Source organism: Corvus brachyrhynchos, unplaced genomic scaffold (assembly GCF_000691975.1).
Source record: "Corvus brachyrhynchos isolate BGI_N302 unplaced genomic scaffold, ASM69197v1 scaffold83, whole genome shotgun sequence".
Taxonomy (NCBI): Eukaryota; Metazoa; Chordata; class Aves; order Passeriformes; family Corvidae; genus Corvus; species Corvus brachyrhynchos.
The window spans coordinates 7,161,974-7,185,644 of NW_008238464.1; the positions used below are offsets into that span (position 1 = coordinate 7,161,974).

At 41.3% G+C, this 23,671-nt stretch overlaps 1 protein-coding gene across 1 annotated transcript in view; it reads left to right on the forward strand.

The window, feature by feature from the left end:
• TUBGCP3 (tubulin gamma complex associated protein 3) overlaps positions 1-2,982 on the forward strand; it is a 56,797-nt gene extending 53,815 nt beyond the window's left edge. The window contains exon 23 of the mRNA XM_017737103.1: positions 2,794-2,982. Coding sequence (XP_017592592.1) covers positions 2,794-2,816 — 23 coding nt within the window. The 3' untranslated portion in view covers positions 2,817-2,982. The remainder of the gene's footprint in view (positions 1-2,793) is intronic.
• The last annotated feature ends 20,689 nt before the right edge of the window (positions 2,983-23,671 follow it).

Here is a 23,671-nt window from a genome sequence, read left to right on the forward strand (position 1 = left end):
ACTCTTTCATAACATCATTGGACTAAATCCTGAGTGCTGCATGAGTGGAAATAGAAACTCAAGGGCAGGTGAAAAGCCAAAGCTGACCAGAATTGTATGGGGTCAGAGAGAACACAGAGGCCAGGAGAGTTAAAGAAACCAGTGATGGATATTCATTCACAAAAGGAGAGAAAAGCAGAGAAGAGAGCAGGAATCCTGAAAGGCATCAAATGGTGGCCAAAGAGATGCTCAGGAAATAGTAGAGAAAGAAAAACATACCAAGAAAAGCTGAGGAGTGTAGGAGGTGAAATTTCTATCACTGCGCAGTTAATTTACTTTAGCTCTTTGTGGAGCAAATTATGTTAAATGTTTTCCTTCAGAAGTTATCAGAACAGCAATTAAGTTAGCTAAACATTTGGGTACAGAAAATGCAATTGGAGTGATTATTACCATCAGTCAGAACATTAAAAGATATGATAGCAAAAAGCTGTCACACGGTGATTACCCCGTGTATGAATTCTTCCAGTGCCACAGAAAATGAAAATTAATTATTTGCATTTGAGTTACCTGCCAGAAGAACAAGGTAGTTAGGCATCTAGGATGCCTCTCACTTCTACAATGGGAACGTTCCCAAAGCTGCTCAAGGCCACTTCATCACCCTTTAAAGCTTTTCCAAAAATTACCAAGAGGGAGGCAAACAACACAGTATTCTGCCTTTCTTTCTAACAAGGCACTACCTTCACTCCTTAAAAGAGGGATATTTGTACTGACTTTTACCTCTTTTTTTGTTGAACTGTGCTGAAGAGCATAAAGAAACAGGGAAATTACAGACAGGCTTGCAACAGTAATTAAAAAGGCAAATGGGAGCTTTTCTTTAACAACCTAGTGTGTAAAAATAAGATTTGGAGCATATTATGATGAGTAAAAAAGCAAAAAACTAAAATTCTCTAGACAACAAGCAATCGAATCATCAGATGGAGAGAAGTGAAATTGCACCATTTAGTGGTGAACAGAAAGCATAAAGAGAACATAAATATGGGGTGAAAGTGGTATTTGATAAATGAGAAAAGAATAATTTCCACTCATTGCAACTTTATTAACACAACTAAAGTTTAAGACAAAGCCAGAATCAGATCCAGACTTACCCCAGAGTTAGAATATGTGCACAGGTTCCAGTATTTCACAGGCAAAATGTTCTGGAAATCTAAAGAAATCTCCTTCAAATGAAAAGATCAAAACAGACATTAATAACAGAATAGGAAATAATTACAATAAAATGAGTAATTGGATGCTAGCCAGGAAGCAAAATAAAATAATAAATGTTACCATGTCCTTGAGTCACTGTAAGTGACTCAGAAGAAATAGCTGTGTAGAAGAAGTTTACATCTGCTTGTGGCTTAAACTAGAGAGTTTCTTAATGGGCAATTTTATAACTGCAGGCTTATTTTAGGCTTGTCCTTTCTCCTTTATTTATAAAGAACTCCTCAAAATCACCTTTAAAGGGGTAGCAAGGTACCAAACAAGATCAGATTTTTTGGTTCAGTTTTGGCAAGCTGATTTGGATGCACGTTATTACTTGTAACAGGCACCTGGCCATGCTGAGGGACTTCCAAACCTCACCAGCAGAATTAACTGTATCAGGATGCAGAAGAATAGAAATCCTGCCGATCCCATACCTTGCCAGAGCCAGTGATGCTGACAGTGCAGTGTCACACATGCCACAGATGTGATCACTCTGCGTCCTATGTCAGACCAATCTTTTGCAGTGACTTGCAGAGCTGCAGCTGAAGCTCTTCATAAACCTCTCACATTTCTTGGACCCACTGACCTGTGCTCTAGTACATGGATACAGAGCAGAAGCAGCTTGCTTTTCAAACTCAGAGACTGAAATTCCTGAAGCAGCCTTTAGAGGACAGCGGAGAATTGCAAATGATGCATTTTCAGCTGTGGCCTCATAATCCGGGATACTTCGGTTTTTATACGAATTATGAATTCTGATTCAAAGTGGAGACAAAGTAATAATGTGTGCTGTTCATAGGCTATGCTTTTTCAAGACAAGGTTGTGACTTGTATCAGCCATGTATTTTTAATTATATTGTAGTTTTTTCTATCATTAAGAATTCTACTTTCCATCTAGCTAAGCCATGGCCTCACTGAATGAACAGCTGCATTGTCAAAAGGAGCTCACTGCTTCATGTTGAGGTCTAATGGAAAAGGTAACAGTGTCCCCCAATAAAAAATACTGGCGACCCTTTCTGGAGGCTCTGGTGATCCTAGCCTTTGGCACGGGGGTTTTAAATCTAAGAAATTTGCTGGCTGGGTCAAAATGTTGCACATCTCCGTCCCTGGGAAATCTTGGGTCAAATTTTAGGACAGCTTCTACCAATTATTAGACTGGAGTTAGGTTTTACTTGAAATGGCTGGAAGCTGGCTGGGGCAGATGGGCAGAACCTCTGCTGTTCTGGGGTGCCATGTGCTGCTGTACAACCCACACTAGATGGGTCTGTGTGAAGCAAGCAGTGCTCTAATGCTGGCCTGGATGGTGTCGGACCTGCAACATGGGCTCAAGGTGAGGCCTCCTGTTGGCACAGGTTGGATCCTGAATGCTGTCCCGAGGCAGTGGCAAAGGGGAACATGCTTTAAAAGACCAAGCTGCTTCCACTGGAGACTCTGATGTTCATGGCAGGCATTGAAAGTTACAAATGCTGACAACCAGTTCTGATGAGAGCCTTCGGTTCCTGCGCTTTAGACTGGACTTCAACGAGCACTACAAGGCCGGGGAGCCACGGCTGCGTGTGTCGCTGGGCACACGAGGCAGGCGCAGCTCTCACGTGTGACACAGCTGCCAAGGGGGCACCGAAGGTGTGGGACCTCCCGCTGGACACACGGCCGCCGCTGGGGACAGTGCAAGCAGACGCTGGGATCGGTGTCTGCCGTTCTGCAGGCAACATGTTTTCAGTCATGTGATTGTGTGACACTGGATAGCAGAAAGCAAAAAAAGCAGGGTTTTTTACACTGATGTTTCTAGAATTACCAGACTGTATGGGCTGATTGAACCTCATGCAATCAACTTGTTAAATCATCCTTTTAAACAAACGCCAATTTTATTTGAAGCTTTCTGAGCTTTTTCCACTGTAACTTATATCTGTGTCAAAGGAATCACATGTTCTTTTGTTTATAGAAAGCACCATTTCCTTTTTCAACAAGAAAACATAAATCATTTTAAATAAATTCTTGTTCTAATTGAAATCACTTTGGTTATAGCCAAGAGTTTTGGATTCAGACCGAATGTTCTTGTTAGGAAATTATATAAAGCATTTGATTATCCTAACTTTCAATACTGTGATATATTTATAACAAACTTATATACTTCGAATTTTTTCTTTGTTTGTTTTCAAGGTTAGTATTACAAATAGTAGTCATTTAGTAGGGAAATTCTGTGGTTACTGTACAGGAGTGAGCTGTAGAAGCAGATCAGGAGTGGCCTTACTGCTTATGAAGTGTCCTAAGACCTAAAGTTAAAACCCCAATGGTGTCAAAGGAAAGTATTGTTTCTTTTCAAAAATTGATGTTAGAATATATCTCAAGTAATCGAGATTTACTTTATTTCTCTTTCCTTGTTTATTTTCCTGCTATATGTTTATATATTTCTATTCAGATATTGCAGGAGGGAAAGTTTCTGAGTTTGTTTGCAAAAAAGGCATTATGTCAGGTGATTGAAGCATCCATGTATCACGTTTTACAAGTACAAATTTAGAAAAAACCAGTTGTCTTTCAAACAATTGTTTTGCCTTTTGCAATAGAAAGACGTTAATTTTTGAGCAGGGTAAGTGAGGAGAAGGCTCCAGTTCTGAGTGCAAGTGGTTTGCAAATCTCTCTAGCAAACAAACCCATTACATGGCTTTGGTGCTAGTATTAACTGTGGTTATAGTTGTGTGGAATTCGTTAATTAAATTTGCTCTCAAATGAACCGCATCTGTGACTTTTTTTGTCCTTTGCCCCTACTTTGCTTGAACCCCTGGGACACAGAGGCACCTCCCAGGCCATGCAGGTGAAGCTGCTCTGATTCATGAGGGTGATGCTTCAGACCTGCAGGTCCAGGCTAAGAGGTTTGTCCTCTGGCCATCTGACAGTGCTGACAGTGAAAGCAGTGCTTCCCAGTGGGCTATCCTGCAGGGTAACCTGCCTTTCCCAGGGGGGATGGACGCAGACCAGTCAATTGCACTTCGTGGTGTAAGAGGAATGAAACTGTAGAGAAGAGGTAACGTTCAGGCAGTGAGACAGCCCCAGGAAGGGGTTGGACACAGGGCAAGGGAGGTGGGGATTCAGCTGTGATGTCATTTTCTTTCTGGACAATTAGACATATCACTCTCAAGAGGAAGCCTTTTAAATTGAAATCAAAAGGAGTAGATTAACTTCTTAGCAGGCTGCCAAGTTCCCTTGAAACAAATCTGCTGACAAGACTTCACAAATTCTGTAGTTGAGGCAAAGTCAATCTTTGGCCTCCTCCCAGCTCCAATACAATGTGCCCGGTATTTTTCACTAGAAGAATCTGGGTTATAGAACCTGCAACTTAGACTGCTGGTCTGTACTAAAGTTTGTTTGAGTGTACTGCATGTTTGACTGTACTAAACTAGTATCATGACCAGTAAATGACCAACTCCACTGTTGGGAGGCAGGCACAGTGGTTCTTCTAAGTTTTCATTTCTGAACAGCAGCTGTGGATAACAGGTATTTGTGATAGTTGCTTATGATTTTGGGATACAGTAGAATTACAGAAATTCTGGTCTTCTTATCCTTTGCTTTTGGTGCTGAGTTAGTGTAGGATGTCTCATGATCAGGCTGCTCTTCTGAAGCCACTGAATCCATACGATTGCCCTAGGACTTCTCTCCTAGAAGTCACGGATAGCTGACTGCAGCTATTGTTGAGATTTGTATTTTGTATGGCAATCGCATCCTCTTTTTGCTTATATTCCTGAGTTTTGTCTGTATTCTTCTGATTTTGAATCTTTTCTTATATGGGCACTATCAGTATTAGTTATTATTCTTCCTCTATAATAGTAAAAATATTTCAGAAAAGGACAACAGGTGGACCCAATGATCTGAGAGGTCTTTTCCATCCTTTTCAATTCTCACTGATATGAGTTAAGAGGCCAATTAAAATAAAATTACATCAAAGATCTCAGTATTGTTACCAGCTAATGACGTACTCCAATGTTCAATGGTGAATCCTGTGACTGCAAACACTTAATTGCTAATATCAACCACCAAATAAAGAACTATATGTGAGGGGAGGGGATCAGTGGTTTTCTCCATCACTGAAGTAACTACTGAAGCCAATGCTGCCCCAACCAATATGAAATCAGAGACTGCCACAGAGACTGTTATATGGTGTTTTCATACATATCTGCAGCCTTCATGTTCCTCCTATCCAGAGGGAATCATGCAATCCATATGTTAGAGGGGAAGATCCTGCATTGCTGATAATCCTATGGAGTGTTTGATGTTGTTGTGTAATCTTGAGTAATCTGTCTTGACATTGACAGGAAGTTTTCTTTTTCACTTTGTTAGTGTCTCTGAATGAGTGAAAATCCTGAAACAGCAACATTTTTTTGATTTCAGTAGCAACAAAGGGAACTTCCAAGTCATTGCAAATTAATATGCTGTGGAGTATCTCTGTAGACTCTCTCTAGAACTGCTTTTATGGCTGTGGCAGTTTTGATTGTTTTAATTATCTGATTCAGTGAGATGCAGCCACATTCCCTCTTGTCCTTACAGCCTACCCACAGTTACAGAGAGGATCAAACCAGAGGGAGATCACTGCTGTCTTCCTACATACCTCTTTCACATGTCAGATGCTCAGAGATTTCTTGCTACACAGTGTGGAACTGGGCCTTTAATAGGAACTGATTTGGAGAGCTGTAATTTCAGCATTCAAGGGGTACTCGCCAAGCTTTGCTAATGATTTAAATTTGCAGTTGTATTTAATGTTTTTTTTAATCTCTGCACATGTAGTCTGGGCTCTGGAGTGCAGGTCTGGGCTCAAAGCTGCGATCCCAAAGGAGACCTTGTCATCTGGACTTGGAGGCTGTTGGAGGACAGACCTTGAAAGAGATTGTTGGTGCATCCATTCTATTGATACTGTTGTGTTAAAGGATCTTCTTCCCTCAGTTGACTCATAATTCAAAGAGCATCCAGAGGATGCTTTAGACATATGTTTTAGTTTTAGGTAAACAGTTTTAGTCCAGTGAGGAGCAGAGAGTTGGACTTGATGATCCTTATGGGTCCCTTCCAACTTGAGATATTCTATGATTCTGTGATCTTGACCCTCAGAGCAATGAATGCTGTCTCTTCCCACTGATCTCACTAAAAGACCCATCTGCCATTGAATTGCTTTCATGGTTACACATCACAATTGTTAAAAAAACTTCTTCCATGGGCAATCTACACATGTATGTTCCAATGCCAACATCAGCCTAAAGGATATGCTTCTTTTCTTCCCTCCTTGTCTTTACACAGGACCACACAATGCCATGGTTATTCTTGGCTGGCATTTGGCCCTTAAGCATTTTTGGACAGCTTTAAACAAGAAAGTCTCTCTCTTCTTCTACTTAGTTTGGCAGAATTTCCATTCCTTCAACACAGCGCTGCTCTTGCTTTGCAGCTGCAGAGACTACAGTAACATGTTCCCTCCTTTCCACTTTTGTGTTAATTCATTCTTCTCTCCATCTCTGCTTTCTTGCTTCCTTGTTCATTTCTATGTGCTCTGTTATTTTGATATTGCCTTCTCTCTCCTTTTCAACACCTTTTAAAAATGAAAGAAATGAGAGAGACCTTATACTACTTCTTTTCTTGGGTTGGTGTGTTTCTCAACTATCCTTTAGAGTTTTACTATCCTTAAGAGTTTGCTACAACACAGACCTAAAGCACTCACTTTGCTGCAGGGTCTTCCCTGAGGAATTAGGCATACTCAGAAATAATCCCTGCATATGGAAGTTGAAACACTAACACTGTCTCACAAAAAGTATTTTGGGAGTGTCTTAGGTTAACTCCACAGAAACAGCTGTAGATGGTGGGACAGCCACAGTGAACACTGAAACTCCCACCCAGCCGCTCACTCACACACACCCTCACTCGGCTGGGGGTGGGGAAAACAGGAAGAACAGGAAGAAGAAAGCTCACAGGATAAGATAAACCAGATCACTTACCAATTACTGCTGCAGCAAAACAGACTTAACTTGACTAAAATTAATCAATTGCCAATTAAAATAAATATTTACTTACTGAATCAGGTAGTGAGGAAAAAAAAACCCAAAACAATTGTTAAACCAACAGCTATCTTTCCCCCGTGCTCAAGTTCACTCTTTCATTCCAGACTCCTCCTGCCCTTGTTACCACTGTAGACATTCAGTCCCTCCAGTGAGAAAATGACGGACTCCAGGAGGGTGTTTGTGATCAGTACGCAGTGGTTTCTCTCTGCCTCTCCTTTTCTTCCACATCTTTCTTCTGCTCCAGTGTGGGCTGCCAGGGGCTGCAGCTTCCTTCAGCAACATCCAGCTGGCCTGGTGTGGGGTCCTCCCTCCATCAGCTGCAGTGTGTACATCTGCTCCAGTGCCTGGAGCACCTCCTCTCCTTCTCTCACCCTGGTGTTTGCATTGCTATTTCCCATCTTTTTTTACTTTCTGCCCAATCAGTGTTTTTTTTCCTTCCTTCCAAATATCACCATCGAGGCCCCACCAGCGTCACAGGTGGGCGCAGCTGTGGCCAGTGGTGTATCCACTAGAGCCATATGGAAATGGCTGTGTCTAGCATGGGGCAGCCCCCTCACAAACGCCATTCCTGCAGCCCCGCTGCTGCCAGCCTCCTTTGAGACTCAACACAACATGCTCCTTTGGCATCTGAAAATCAACCTCAAACTGCATCTCTATGAACAAAAAGATGGAGCATTAAAAAAGATAGTGAAGTAGAGGGAGAGTTCTGGGATAAGCAGCATTCCACTGGACTCCTCATCCCTCTGTCCAATAAATAATGTTTCTGCCCATCTCTCTGTAATCTTCTACCTACAAACTTAAAATTGTAGGCTTCCTACTGAAGATGTTCTGCATGAGGGAATTATGTATCTTCTGCTTTTACTGCGGCATAATAATAACAACAGCAACAATGATAATATCATTACTGCACTTATTTTTCTTTGTTCTGTAGAATCATTTCAGCAGAAAAATATTGCTTTATTTTTTATATTTATATTTATATTTATATTTATATTAGAGAGCTTTAATTTTTAAAGTGTTTTCTTAAGGTGTTTTTTGATGAATTCTCAAACCAGATTTGCACAACTGGATTTCAAAATTAATGCAATAAACAGACCATCAGTTTGGTGCAGTGTCTCACTCCGAATTCTCATGTTTGGCCTTATCAGAGTTTTTTCTTTGTGTTCTGAATGACTCAATAACCACAACAGTGTCAGCAGTACCTCTGCAGCTGAAGTCATACAGCAATACAAAAACATTTGCTGTCTTTCAGGTGAGTAAGACCCAACCCTAATCCCCAAAGCAAGAGTTCAAAACCAGCACAAGGATAGCTATATTTTACTAAATTTAGAAATAACAGGACCATTTTGGTATTGCCAAAATTATACCCCTTGCTAGCAGGCAAGTAGTCTTGACTTGACCTTGTGAAATACTTACTCTGCCCAGTGAAATGCAGAGAATATTTCAAGCAGAAAGAACTTGAAAACAGAAGTGAGATGAATAACTTTAGTATTTCAGTTGGGGTGAATTGCACTTGGAGGTGACTATATTCCACATGTACTGAATGGTGGCTCTGGTGACCACTTATCTCGGATAAGACTTCTGAAAGCCTGAAATGAGTTGTGATACCACAGTGGGCAAGAGGCGATGATGGGAAGGAGGTGCCTATAATTATGCCAGGGCTCCAGAGTTGCTAGGTTGCTGTACTGGAACTGACAATCATAAATTGACATTTTTGTATGTGTTTGGGTGCCACTGCTGCTTGCATTAAGTGATCTAAGTGATTGCCTTTATTTAGGACTAGGCAGAGCTAGCAGAAGCTCCTGGCAGCCCATTTCTTCCCCCTGAACCATAGGTAGATACTGCTGGTGGGCAACAGAAAGGAATTCTCCCAGTTCAAAATGCCTGGAGAATCAGTGGGTAGATCTCCTGTCTCAGGCCTGGCAGGGGGGAATGAAACAGAAAGGGTAGATTGCCCTAGTTTTTCTCCTTCTTTTTAAATCAGAGCAGTGCACCATCAGCCATCACATGCCCATTTACATTGTACTGCCATTTTCTTGGCTGGGAAGATTAATTTGGAAATATTTTATCTGCACAAATTTACCTGACACCAGGGCAGAGAGTGCTTTCAGAATGTAAATCATCATTTTCCTTTATGCAATGATGCTTTAAAACACAAATCAAAACACCAAAAATCTCTTGTGCGAAAGATGTTGCTTCTGCAAGTACCCTTTTAAACAAATGCATAGTATTCAGACTGCTCAGAAAACACAATTTGCTCTTAAATCCAGCACAGATTGGTATAAATAACACAAGTCCATACAGTAGCAGTAGGTTACAAATCATGCTTCAAGACTGAACTAAACTTTGCCTTCAAATGGACATTAACAAACTATCCCTAAGGGGACTCTAGCCACCACTTGTGCCACAAACAGTGATGTCAAAGAGTGACATCTGTCCCCCAGATGCCGACGAGTGAGGGAGGTGGTCTCTCTGCAGCTAAGAGCCAATATTTTATAGGTCTGGATTGGGAATTGATTTTAACAGATTTCTTCAGATATGACAAAAAAAAGACCACTGACAAATCTTGATATGAATGGCCAACTTGCATCAGTACATCTTGAAATAAAGAAATTGTTGAAACGAATGGAAAATTTCTTTGTGCTTATTATTTTAACTTTGGTCTTTAGAAGCCGAGATGGAAAAACATGTCTTGTTGGCAACAAGTTTCAGTAGTCAAGAATTGCTGTAATTCCATGCTCACTAAAACTTTCCAGCTTGTCAACAAGGATTTTTTAGCAGATGCTGGCAAATGCCTTGCTAAAATCAAGGTAGTGTTTTCTCCACAGTTCTCCCGTCATCTATCGAGTAAGTTGTTTCATCATAGAAAGCTATCATCCAATATGGTTTGTCTTAGTCACCTTCTTGACCTTAATTTGCTTGGAAATACCTTCCATGAGGGCTCAACACACAGCTTTCCCTGGGAAAAACGTGAGCCTGACTGGTGAGTAGTTTCCCAGATCTTTCTTTGGTAGATGATCATAAATTAGACTTTTCCTACTTGTCTGGGACTGTGACCTGCATGATCTTTCAAAGATGATAGAAAGCAGTTTTGCATTGAGGTTAACGAACTTTTTCAGCTCCTCAGCTGCATCTTATCAGGTCCCATAGCCTTGGCAATACTGGGTTTGTACAGATGGTCCCAAACTCTACTCTCCTCCACTTCTGTTAAGAATTTTATATCTACATTCCCTGTTCTTCTAAACCTCCTGGTGTATTGCACGTTGTTGAAATGAACATTTCCTGTCATTGAATTATTTTATAAAAATGTAGGTTTTAATTTTACCCTTCTTTTTTTTTTCTGATTATGATTATAGTTCCCTCATTAAAGAGAGAAGATTTTTATGCCACTTGACGCAACACAGCTGCAAATAAAAATACTTCTTTTTTTTTTTTCACATAGAAGTCATTAAAATGGTTTTTGCGAACAAGTGAATCCAGGTTCTGCAGCAAGAGCTTGTGATACCTGGATAAGAACTGCTAAAAAAACCACAGAGGAAACGCTAAAAAACTGTGAAGGTGATAGAAAAGGCAAGTGGCCTTTATTTTCTGAAGCACTGTTTCTCCCTCAAGGCTGAAATTCGGTAGTAAAAACAAAGCAGAAGACTCTGCCCTGGGTGTGTGTGAAGTTCGGATATGTTGGGCTGATGAGGAGGGCTCAGTGCCATGGCAGCAAGGCAGAGGCTGGTGCAGGCAGTGCTTGTAGCTGCAGAGATGTGCTGCCTGCTGGAAAGGCAGGACCAGCTCTGGGGCTGACACGTCTCCCAAGGAGACTAGGGAAAAATTCTGCAGACCTTAGGGACTCACACTGAGGCAAAATACAACCCAGCAAAAGAAGGAGGCGAGGTAAAAGCACAGATACGACCACGTAGCCTGTGTGGTTTGCAAAGTGAGGGTGAGGTAAGCAGAGGGCTTCAGCTTGCAAACTTGTTCCCAGGGAAAATTTCCCACGATTTCACTGCACATTCTGCCAGTACGAAAACCAGGGCTGGTCCCACGTGAGGCTGGCACGACCACCTCACCGCACCAGTGCAGAACCACACATTACATTCAGGAAGACTATGCAAGCTCTCCGCTAAACTCACAACAAAGCTGATTTTGAAACGGTTTTAATGATAGACAATCTGCATACCAATTGACTCATTTGCGTATACAATAGCTTGGAACAATACCAGAGAAATATGTAAAAAGTCTGCAATGCTGTATGACAATAGCTTCCAAGTATGCTGACCTTCGGCAAATGAAACAAATGAAAAGTACAGTACTCTTTTGATGAGGCATTAATGAAGGATTAAGAGCGGATACAGCTGCATCACACGAGCACTTTGTTAGACACACTGTTGTCACTCCACGCCTTTTCCGTAATTACCGCAGAAGCGCTGTGTGAGGCGGGCAGCGAGCACTTGCTGTAACACACCCGTGTTTTATGACACCGGGGGTCAGCGAGCAGCGTGGTGTGGCCTGACCCACCCCGTCCCCACATCGACTGTGCTGCACCCAAGTGCTCCCGGCTGGCTGCTCCCAGCTCATCCCGGGGCACGGACCGCCGGCAAGGGGGGCTGGCAAGGGGCCTCGGCAGAAAGGACTCCTGAAATGCATCCCTGCCAGCCGCGCCACCATGACGCAGGAGGTTAAGCAGAAGGCAAGAATATGAAGCCTAGAGAAAAACATTACTGATAAGTGAATAGAAAGGACATGAACGCTTGTGCAACTGTTTTGTCACCAGGACATCGTGTATAACAGCTGCAGAGAGGAGGGCTCAAGGAAGAGTTTGAAGGCTGGACCACAGCCTTTCTCTGTGCAAGACAATCTTCTAGTGTGCAACCGCCCCCATTCATTTCAAGAGATTCTAGATGTTTGAAGTGGTGCTCAAACCCTCAGTGGCTGAATAGGGACTACTTATGGTTTTGCTCTTACCCTGCTGTCTTCCCTTGGTATCTGTCTCCAGAGTGGGGAGGCATAACATATGTATATGAAACGTAAAGTATATATACATATCTTTCCTTTTTTAGATCATTGCACCAAAGCTTATTGGTAAAGAATGAGTTGAATAAAACTGAAGTTACCAACATGCCAGGAGACTTTCTGTTTTAATGAAATGACTGTGAGTGGTTCAGCTCAGACACAACCTGAATCTGCTTCCTGAGTCTTCCCATTGACACATACCCAGGGTAACTCCCATGGAGCAACTGTTTCAGGCAAAACGTTGCTCTTTCTCTTTTTTTTTTTCTGCAGAGGCATATGTTCTGGCTGGGTCCCAAGTATGGCTCTAGAATATGCCTTCCAGAGGAATGATTACTTCTACTTTTCAATTCAGTTAGTATTTGGTCCTTCTGATCCCATGCCTCAATGTCATTGTTTTTCAAAGATTATTAGGGGTCCAGCTGGGAGCATTATTCTCACTGGCATTTCTATTCCCCCAGAACCAAGTGCGGATAGTGCTTGCTCCAGCTTCAAGTGCAAACTTTGGTAGTTTTGTGGTTCTTCTATATTTGCGGTTCTTCTATATTTGTGGTGAAGCAAGGGTTCTTGCCATTCCCTCCAGAGAGTCCTGACAAAGATCACTGGGGTGGTGTGTTTTTTCATTCATTTTTTATTTTCAATGCAGGTCATTTCAGTCATCTGCCTTGGAGCTTATCCAGGCTGCCATCTATGCTGGCACAAGTGCAAGTGAGTGCAGCAAAGAGGCAAGAACAAAAAAGAGTACATCTTAAAGGTGTATTTCTTAAATTTAATTTTTAGGTAGAAGAAAACTTTAGCAGTAACATCAGGAACCACTGGAGCCACAACCACAACAATATGCTTCAAACGGGTCTTAAATACCGGTGCTTGAGACAGCAGTGTTTTACTAGAGCTGTGTAGGAAATGGTTTCCTGTAGGGTACAGACTTGCCCTGAGCGAGCAGTTTAACCTTTCCACTGCTATTATTTAACAACTTCCTGGTGATTTTTTTCCTGTGGAAGTTGTTCACACACATCTTATCTATGTCATTGACTACTAACTAGTGCAAATCAAAAGACGCTAGGATTTGCTGAAAATGGTCAGGACAACTAAGTGCTTCATATGGCTACATAAAGCTGAACGGACAGATACACATCGCAGCCTTTCCTGTGCTCAAATCATACACAGCTTTTTCGAACTGTCCAGTTATTATATTCACAGCCAATATTCATGCAATCGTAGAATAATAGTATCATAGAATATCCTGAATTGTAAGGGACCCACAAGGACCACTGAAGTCCAACTCCTAACCCGGCATAGGATACCCCAAGGGTCACACCCTGTGCCTGAGAGCATTGTCCAGACACGTCTTGAACTCTGTCAGGCTTGGTGCTGTGACCACTTCCCTGAGGAGCCCATTCCCATGCCCAACCACCCTCTGGATGCAGAACCTTTTCCTGATATCCCACCTAAACCTCCCCTGACACAGCTTCAGGCCATTCCCTTGGGTCCTGTCACTGGTCACCCAAGAGAAGAGATCAGTGCCTGCCTTTCTGCTCCCCCTTGTGAGGAAGCTGTAGACTGGGATGAGGTCTCCCCTCAGTCTCCTTTACTTCAACTGCCTTGATATTGAAAGACAGCATATGAGTATAAAATTTTCATGAGATGAAATTTGGGGCAGTCTGTCAAGCACTTTGGAGGATAGACTCATAACTCAGAATGATTTTGGTAAACTGAAGAGATGACCTGATGTTAAAAAAAAGAAAAAAATTGAATGCACAGTGTGTATCACTGTGTGTAAGAAGAAGAAATTTATGCACAAATGTGGAGAATTTTTATTTCCAAGTGTCAGCATCATATGTTCCCAGTATTAGTAGCCTAATCTGAACCAGTGACATGATCCTCTTTCAGAAGCATCTTAGCAGAAACATCAAATGTAAGACATGGGAAGATGCTGGTGAAGCTTGCTGTGGAATCCTGTGACTGGCTTTGCACACTGGACTTCAAGAAAGAGATAAGCAAGGAAGACTGCTATGACAGTGGTCTTGCAGTACCTATGGATGGACAGATGATTATCCTGTTCTGGCCTGTGGAAATGGTCAAGCAGCTTAATTTTCCATAAAAACTTTGTTGCCTAATTGCAAAGCCAAAATTCCTAAAATAATTTAGCCAAGTTGATTTTCTGAGGCCAGTCTGGCAAACTGTGGCCTGATAGTGATGACAGCTGAGTTGAACTCTAGAGTGGCGTAAGTCACTTGGCCTCACATTCCTGCCTGCTGTCACATCATTGGTATATGCTATGGCCATGCCTAAGCAATTTCCACCTGCAAGTCCAATCTTGATCTGACAGCAGTTCATGGGAAACGGACTAAATGACTTTTTGAGGAACCTTCCAGCCTGACACTGATATTCCATAAACATCCTTTTCCCAGCCCTCAGTTACTGCACTAAGTCAGATGTCCGTGCCTTGGTATCCGGTCTGTGCTTATCCTGAGAAATGCTACGGTGGTTGGAATCGAGAGAAGTTCATCCAGAACCTTCGAGAGAAATGCAAAACTTAAAACAATTCTCAGCTGAGCAGGTAGCAAAGGGTGAACAAAATTTCTGTTTTCATTGGATCCGCTAGATACAAATGTCTCATTTCTTTATCCATCTCTTTTAATAATAACAACAATGAAAGACCCAATCTATTGATCTGGAGTACCTACAAGTTTGTGGCAGATGAGCTTTCTGGCAGTGTCAGCTTTCAGTTACCTATGGTTGTTGCTCTTGAGATGTGTGCTGGGTGTGAGGTTACACCAGGCAACTCTGTTCAGGCCTTCTACTTTTTCCTTTGGGGTTTTTTGTCTTCAATTTGTTTTACCTGCTTTTCAATTCTAACACCATATCTGTACAGACTCATAGTTCTGCACAAGAAAACAAGAATTCAAAATAAGAGTGGGGGAAAACTAGCTAATCTGTCTCCTTTAATAGTTATCCTTATTCCTGTAGAGGTGGTAGAAATGGACTAGAGCCAGGTTCAATTCCTTTTTGCTTGCCACCAAAATTTGCTAAATTCACCTGTGTATCTGCCTACTTTTACATCTACTCTTTTCTTTTTTTTCTTTCCTCCCCCCCCCGCTCTGGCTTTATCTCCAAGGGAACTTACTCCTAGAACACTTTTTATCACACTCAGAACTCTTTGGTAAGAGAGGTGTAGGGTGGTCTCAGAATAATATTGGAAAATCCACCCCAAGAGGGTGTTTGGGAAAGCTGATCACTAGAAACAGTAGCGCTATCGTTTCTGATTATATCTCAGCTATAGGAAGAGTTTAAAGATACCTTCTTGTGAAACCCACAGGCATATTAGTGGGTAGATTGACAATAAAGACCATGCAAATTGTAACCTTCTAGGAAACAAAAAAGAGAAAGGAAAAATTTTAACCAGTTTGAACTTTCTTGGTAGGAAACTTAGAATTAGCTGTATCAGTTGTGAAGACTGGTCCAAAATTTCCTTGGTCTGTCTTAGTGAATGGCCAGTACCTGATGGTTTAGAAGATCATGGAAAAACCTTAAAATTCACTCTTCCCTCTATGATGAGGAATAAATCATAACCACAGTTTTATATGCCTCAACAGCTGGAATACAAAATTAAGCAGAAAAGAGAAAGTAATTATCTGAAAAGTAGACTACTGTCCTGGGTTTTTTTCTTAACAGAAACCTCCATTTAGGCTACCTTTTCTGAATGAGTATCACTTCTGTTCAAACGCCATGCTTTGAAAAGACTGGGCTGATTTTCCTTCTGGCTTTGAACAGCCTCTGAAGCACGACTGCCATACTGGCTCAGCCCCAGGCTTTACTTACCACAGAGATTTGTGCTCTAAAGGAATCAGGCAAATGCAGCAGATGATGGAGCTTCACCTGGTGCACTAAAACAGAATGGAGCACACCCAAACTGTTCCTGTGAACTTTTGTTTATCCTGTCCTTTTAGAGATTCAGCAGTAAAAATGCTACAATGCACTGCGTTGAACTTTTCCAGTGTTCTTCCATTGGGTTGGGAAGTTTGTTTACTCACTTAAATCTCCAGGGGTGCTCTTTTCTTGCCTCACTTGGAGGATTTTCAAACCAACTAGGGATTTCTAAGTAATTCAAGCAGGAGGGCAGGCCTGAAGGTCAATAAATTACAGTGGTTGAATGTCCAAGCAAGAGGAGACAAGACACAAGAGTGAATTGCATAGCTGGAGGTGCATGGAAAATAGAAAGGGATGAAAGTGATTGATTAAAGAAGGTGGTGAACTGAGATTGTTGTGACTGAAACCAGAGGTTTTGGCCTTCCATGTTTCTTTTCAAGACACCCACACTTGTTTCAAGTCAACTGAACAGAAGCCAAAGAAAACTGTATGGATGTGGATGTGGGCAGGCTCATGCATTTTGGTAAATGTGGGGATGCTGCTGTTAGGCACATTTCATGCTCCTGGCAACCTCTGATAAGAAAAGGGAAGAAGGCCTGGGAAAAGTGTCCAGGGTGACAAGAAGTAAATGTTTGTTGAAGTTAAAATGTTTTTTTCATAGAAAGCCAAGTTAAAGATAACTTGCTCTGCCAATTACTGATTTTATTAACTTTAAGAGTATACTTAGATGTATGGAGAAAGAGACCTGCAATTTGGCAATATACACTGCATACAAAGTAATAGCTTGTTTTAAAACACAAATGATGCTGACTATTATAATGTGAACCGTTTTCCAGATGAAAAGAATGAAAGGGATGCAATCAGAGAAGTATGCAACAGTGGCTAATATGCTATTATTTGCAAAGAGATATTACAACTTATAATCTTCTTTCATGGGTTTACGTTGTTAGTGTTTAATCAGGCGTGTGAGTGTATTCAGGTGTTAAACCATTCTATTAGCTAGGAAAATTGCACTATTATTTACGGAGCTGTTTGTGATAGATTGTTGTTGGCTTCTTTACTTTCTATTTCTCCTCTTTGTGCAGTTTATGCAATTGTCCTTTCTACTTTTGTCTTGTACAAAGGTTTGTAAAGTGTCACTAGTGGAAATTAGCCATGTAATAATCATGGTTTTTTGGGTTTTGTTCTTAATAAGTTATATGAACTAATTTTATTTCCCATCTTGCTTTTTGGAGGGCATCAAGCTACAAACTGGTTCCTTTGAGATTTTATCAGCTTTCCAAAAGTTTTTTAAAATATATGAGAGGACATATTATAGAAGTGAAAACACATGCTCGTCTCCATCCTTCTAGCAAAGAGTGAAACATAGAAAGCTGGTGGTGGACTAACCGTGTGGGTGGAAGTGCTAGTAGAGCAATCTGACTGTGGAGCTAACCCACCTTAACTGGGGTTTTGTGGAGACAGTCTTGGGCAGGCCAGTTCCAGGAATGCTGTCAAGAACAGGGAAGGATCCGTGTACCTGTATGGAAACAGATCCAGGAGCCCATAAGTTTTCTGGGGGAATATTGGGAGATAGGTATGCAGTACCCATGAAAGCTTAGCAGCATCCACGAAGGCAGCATGGATAGAGTTCATCTCCTCTGTCCTTATTTCAGATCTTGCCTTGCACAAGGAAGGATGCAATTAAGAAAAGCCTCCAATATTTAATTACTAGATGCTACCACCAACTACTGTGAGGCCACAAAATTCACTTCCCTTCTTTTATTACCTCTTTGTACTTGTAAACAACAATGCCTTCTTGGAGTGAGCTGTACTGCTGCTGGCAGGGAAAGTGGAAGAGAAAATCCACAGGACATGGGCGAGAGAAGAAGTGGTCTGTAGACACAATAGCATGCAACTTGTTTACACAACGTGTAAATATGGGACAGTCCCACTGTATGACAAAGAAAAGAGAAGTGGTGCTACACCCTATGGTTAACATGACAACATGTAGTTAGAGTATTTAATGATTACCAGTCATTTAACTCACTTTTTTCACCATTTTAAAGATCACTAGTTTTATATGTAGCACTGAAGCCTAAAAGGAATTTCCCTCTAAAATTATCTAGTAAGAAGGTTTAAAAGTCTGATGAAAAATTACAGGAGATCTTAATATATTCAGTATAGGGACGTTGAGTCATATACACTAAAATTAATTTTCACTTGAGAACAAAAGGGAAGTTCTCCCCTCGCTGATGTAGGTGGAAAGACTCTTGGTACTTCTGGTGAAGTGAGGAATTCACCCAAAGGGACTGGATGCTTGTGAAGGGGACATCCATCTGACATGAGTGCTGAACCTGAGAACATCTTGTGAAGGTGCACTGAGAGCATTGCTGGGCAGATACTTGTGTTTACATCTCAAGACTTGGTGAAGAACACTTTTTCAGGGTCGGCCTAAAATCTTTGTTCAGTTAAAACTTTTCAGTGGACAACAAGATCTTGATATTTCCTCTATCACAGTGATTTTGGATCAGAGGATTCTGACCAGATTAAATGAAATGTGTTGATTGGCTGGATCGCATGAAGTCTGGGGATGTGGCTTAGTAGGTGAAGCCAGGATACCCCAGTACAGAGCCTCAGGCCAACCACAGTCATGTTCAGACCACAGTGGAAAGAAACGTTCAAGACTATGTGTTTTGGCTAGCAATTTATGTCTGAAAGGGCAATATTTTGAGACAAAAGAGAAAGTGTGTTGAAGTACAGTATGTTCTTATGGGAAGTGTTTTAATGGAGTGAGACTAAAACAATCTTGAAAATTAATTTGCATGAATTTCAAAATTGCCTTTGCTGACAGAGTTCTGTTCTCATCTGCTTTACTAAGAAAATCTACAGAAATGCAGATATTTCCAGAAGTTACTACAGTATTCTTTATAAACTTTAGGTTTCTTTGCTAAACCTCCGTTCTGTCAAAAGTGATCCTAATTATCTGACATTTAATGTCATCCATCAGACCCATTTTTCATTCTTCACATGCTGTTTCAAGAACCCTGATCCCTAGTTTAATTAATGAATCATTGTTACCTAAGTTATTAGCTGCATCTATTCCTCTTCATTTTTTAAAACAATTGCAATATTTTTTTTCACTTGTCTCCTTGAAAACAAGTGCTGAAAATTGGTTGAGATGCTCAAAAGAGCTGTTGCTTTAAAGCAATTTCCCCTCCCCCTTCCCCTTCCCATGGGGATGAATGTGACCCCTTTAGTGCCTTCGAAGCTCCAATGGGGTCAGTTGCAAGCTATTTTATCTGTGGTCTGTCTTCTTAATGGCATCTGTGCCCCAATGACATCTGGGAACATTTTGGCATCCAGTGTTTTAACTCATATTACAGCTAATTAATTCATGCCTGTGAAGCACTTTGAAACTATAAAAACACTTAATATTGTTCTATTTTATGAGTTACGAATCTTAACTCACATGAACTTTGAATTATAGGGTTTCTCTCTTTGTAATCTAAAATCCATTTTATCAAAGATTGACAGGTTGTTTCCCCTTTTCAGAACATGCCTTCTCATTTTTGGCTTAACTCTGCTATTCACTGAACGAAACACTGTGAAAACGTGAGCAGGGACCATAGAGAAAAGTGAGTCCATACAGAAAATGTGACCTCAGCCACGACTGGACTCCTAAAGTGGATGCAAGAAAGATTTTAGGAAGTTACATGAAGGACTAAGGCTTACCCTCCCACTCACGGGATCTGGTCAGGCTTCCTGCCTATGCTTGATCAGCCTCGTAGTCCAGCACTGTGAGGCAACAGCCAAACATACATGGGGTTTACACCTGATCTAACTGTGCTTGGAAAATAACACTACAGTGTGGCGTGGGTAAATGGTATTTTCATCCAGAACTTCCAAGCACTCTATTTCTGTTGAGGGCTTAAGGAGGTGCCACAGATCCCCATACCTACAAAAAATTATTTTGCAGGAGTGAGGCTGAGCTTTTTATTAGAGAGGGACTTAAAACCAGAACAACCAGCTTTAATCCAAAAGCTGTGGCTTCCTTTCAAACTGGTTTCCTGAGCTGTGGTCCCAGGGGATATCAAAGTGATGGTGGTGGGATAAAGGAGGACGCTGTGCTTAGGTCTTACCCCTGACATAGCACAGGACATGGTTACACTGGTGCTTAAGATCATGTGAGTGTTCATGTAGAGGCTGGCTCAGACAAGGCTGCAGTGAACAGACACTTCCCAAAAAACATGTTTAGAAATCATCTTAATTGTGTCCATTGTTAAAATAGGTGGTTTTACCTTAAGCAGTGATATTATTATTATTATTTGTTATGCATATTATCATACTGCCTACTTGCACTTGTATGTTATTTGAAAGTTAATTATACCTCTCATCCTTTCATCGTCTCCACTAATATTCAATTTTAATGCATTAATGTGTTATTCTTGTATGACATGTATCCTAGATGCAGGAATAAAAATTAAATTGAAATCTTAAGGTAAAAAGAAGGTTCATCTCAGTTAATTAATATTTACCTTCAGCAGAACACTGACTAATTACACTGGTGCTGTAGTGGGGAGAGACCTGTATGAAGCTGGTTACCCATTATCTGCCCAGCCTAAGGAGCAATCCCAGCCCCTGTGAGCTGATGAGAGTCCTTGAGAGGCTCCCAGCTGCAGAGAAAGCACAGGTGCTTTCTCCCTCTGTACTGTGCTGCTGAGGAACCAGCGCAGAGCTGGCACCAGCAGCTGGAGGCAAACAGCCTAGGCTAGTGGACAGGCAGACTTTGTGTGGTGCCCTGCAGCACCATGGAAGGGTGAGCACCTTTCTGGTCCTGCCTGTCCCTGTGCCTGGGCTGCAGTGTGTACTGGGCCTGGCTGCTGGGGACGTGGATGTGGCATTTCAGCTCTGGAGATTCACAGCACCACTTCTCTTGTAGACTGTGTGCCCTGGATCCCAGTGAGTGTCTACCAATCCACTTTCCTCTTAGGCTGAGGATGGCTATGTCAGACTGGCTCCTTTTGGCAGGTTACTGAGGAAACATAATAAATGGTACCTGCCAGGATGTCCTGGAGTCCCTCAGCTGGGCCTGCTGCCTGTTACCTTAAGGTAAATGGCGTTCTCTTATCACTGGGAAGGAGCAGTGGGATAGGGAGTGCTGGTGCCACAGGCTGCATGACAGCTCTGCTCATCTGTCTGCTGTGATCCTCCAGCATCACAGCACAGCAGCTCTGTGGTCCAGCAGAGACAGGGACCTGAGCTTAGGAAGGTGGGGCTTAATCCCCAGTGACATTGCTTCCCTGTTGACTTTATTTTGAGCAAACTATTTCGATTTCTCCTACACCAACAGACCTTGCCATGTCAGACGCTCGCTGGTCATACCGAGGTCTGTGGATAAACAGCTCAGTGGTAGCTCTGGGGTGTTCCTTATGCAGATGGTCTTGTGAGTACTGTTGAGAAGCTGGCTGGCATCAGGAGAAGACCTGGGTCCACAGCTGTGAGATTCCCACAGCCAGAACAGAGGGAAATATCTGCAGTCCTAACGTACATTCTGTTGGCAGTGCTGGGATGGGAATTCCTTCCCCCATGCATGTCCCCCCATGTAATCCTTATGCAGCCAAAACCAAAAAAAATCACCCTATTTTCCATGCAAAGGACTATTTTATATGTATCTCAAGTGGGTCTTCTGTCTTGATGGCCTAACAAAGTCACAGGATTGAGTAGGCATCTTTTCTCTAAATCACTTTTGGCAGATCTTTTCATTAATAATTGCTGATCTAAACAGCTTGATTCCACTGAAGTATGTAAAGCATGCATTCAGTGACTGACTTAGTTATGGAGTCACCATTTAGTCCAGAGGTTAAATGCAAAGTTGTATTACACACAGAGTATTGCTAAAATAACTCCAGGCTTTTAGTTTTGATTTCCACTTTATTGATTTGCACTAGGTAAATTTAATTCCAAATCTTAGAGATGGCTGAGATAGTCATTCAATTTTGTTATTGTAGTGAAGAAACCATTAGGAAAATGGAGAAGTAAAGGTCACAGTAATCTTTCTGGAATGAAGAACCAATTTTATTCAGAGGTCAGATTTGTACCAAAAATTCTATAGCACTCTCACTATATCATTATTTAATCATTTACAGAGTTTCATGGATATACAACAACTGTGAAACACGACATTGCTCAGCAGAAAACGGAAAAGTGTGAAAGAGCTTCTTTCCTTCCATGCATTGGCTGTGAATTTCCCATGTTATGCAAGCAATTTCCTATGTTATCTTGCTTGCACTCCCGAATTTACTCTGTTGCAGCTCTTGACAACAGCAAGCTTCTCTTTGATCTCAGACGTATTCCCAGGCATGGTGTCAACATCAGTGTGTCAAAAGAAGGGGACTGATGAGGACTGGGCCTCCTCCTGACTTCTCTGCAGACTCCTTGTATAACTCCAGGTAAGTCCTATGGAGGCTTTGCTCCTTCATTGGTCAAAACAGGGCTAGCAGAGCAACTATGTTTCCTGAGGTTGCGATAAACATAATCCTTTTCTAAATAGAAATATGTGTGAACCGCAAACACAAAATAAATATCTGTAACTATACTTCTTCCTCCTTTTTTCACACTGAGTTACTATTAAATCTATCATTTTAATTCATATATGGTTTTATTGTCCTGAGTGAGTATCAAAAGTAATGCTTATTTACATAATACAAAATTACATAAGTTGATGATTTCACTTTCTGCTTATCATCCCTTCCACCAAGGGCCCCTTCCACCCTTACATTACACAGGACTGTCCCCTGATTTCTGTATGGAGATAAATGCCTCTGTTTGATTCATTTACTGTATTTTCTTAAAGGGAAAAATGGGCATAAAAGCAAATGTTCTACAAAAAGTCTGATAAGAAGTTTTCCCGTGATTTGTATGAGTGCCAAGATCAACTGCCTAAAGTGTGTGAAGAAACATGCTTTCATAAAATTTTCTCAGAAGTGGACTAAACCTATGGCATGATTTATATGCTCATTTCTTCAGTTGCCCTACTGAATAAAAGTAAAAATATTTTTTATGATATCAACACATTTTAATTAATAACATATTGTATTAAATTTTCTGGTTTATATTTTAAGCTCTTTTGTGCCATTGGTGTGCCAGTGATTTTCAAATGTTACTTTGGCTGAAATACACAGTAAAATGGAAAATGGCTTCAGAATCCTGGATTAGCTGTCACTGATGGCATAAGTCTGTCAATAGCAGCCGGTAAATGCAGGAGACTGACTTTCTCCTCTTATATTTATTTATAACTGCCATTTCAGAATAGCAATAAGACACTGCAGGCCATGCGTTTTGAAGGGATTATTGCACTTCTCTTATGACTAAAGTCACCTGCCCTTTAGCCTTGTGTCTTATAACACCTCCTGAGGAGTTCAGTAGTAGTCCAGAAATGACAGCATGCTGTGTCCTATAGCTTCAATATATTTAGCTTGATCATATGGAAAAATAATGACAAAGTAAGGGAATGTGCAAGAAACCCACCCCAGATATTCCATTCTTTTTCCATTCTTTTTAAACCAATT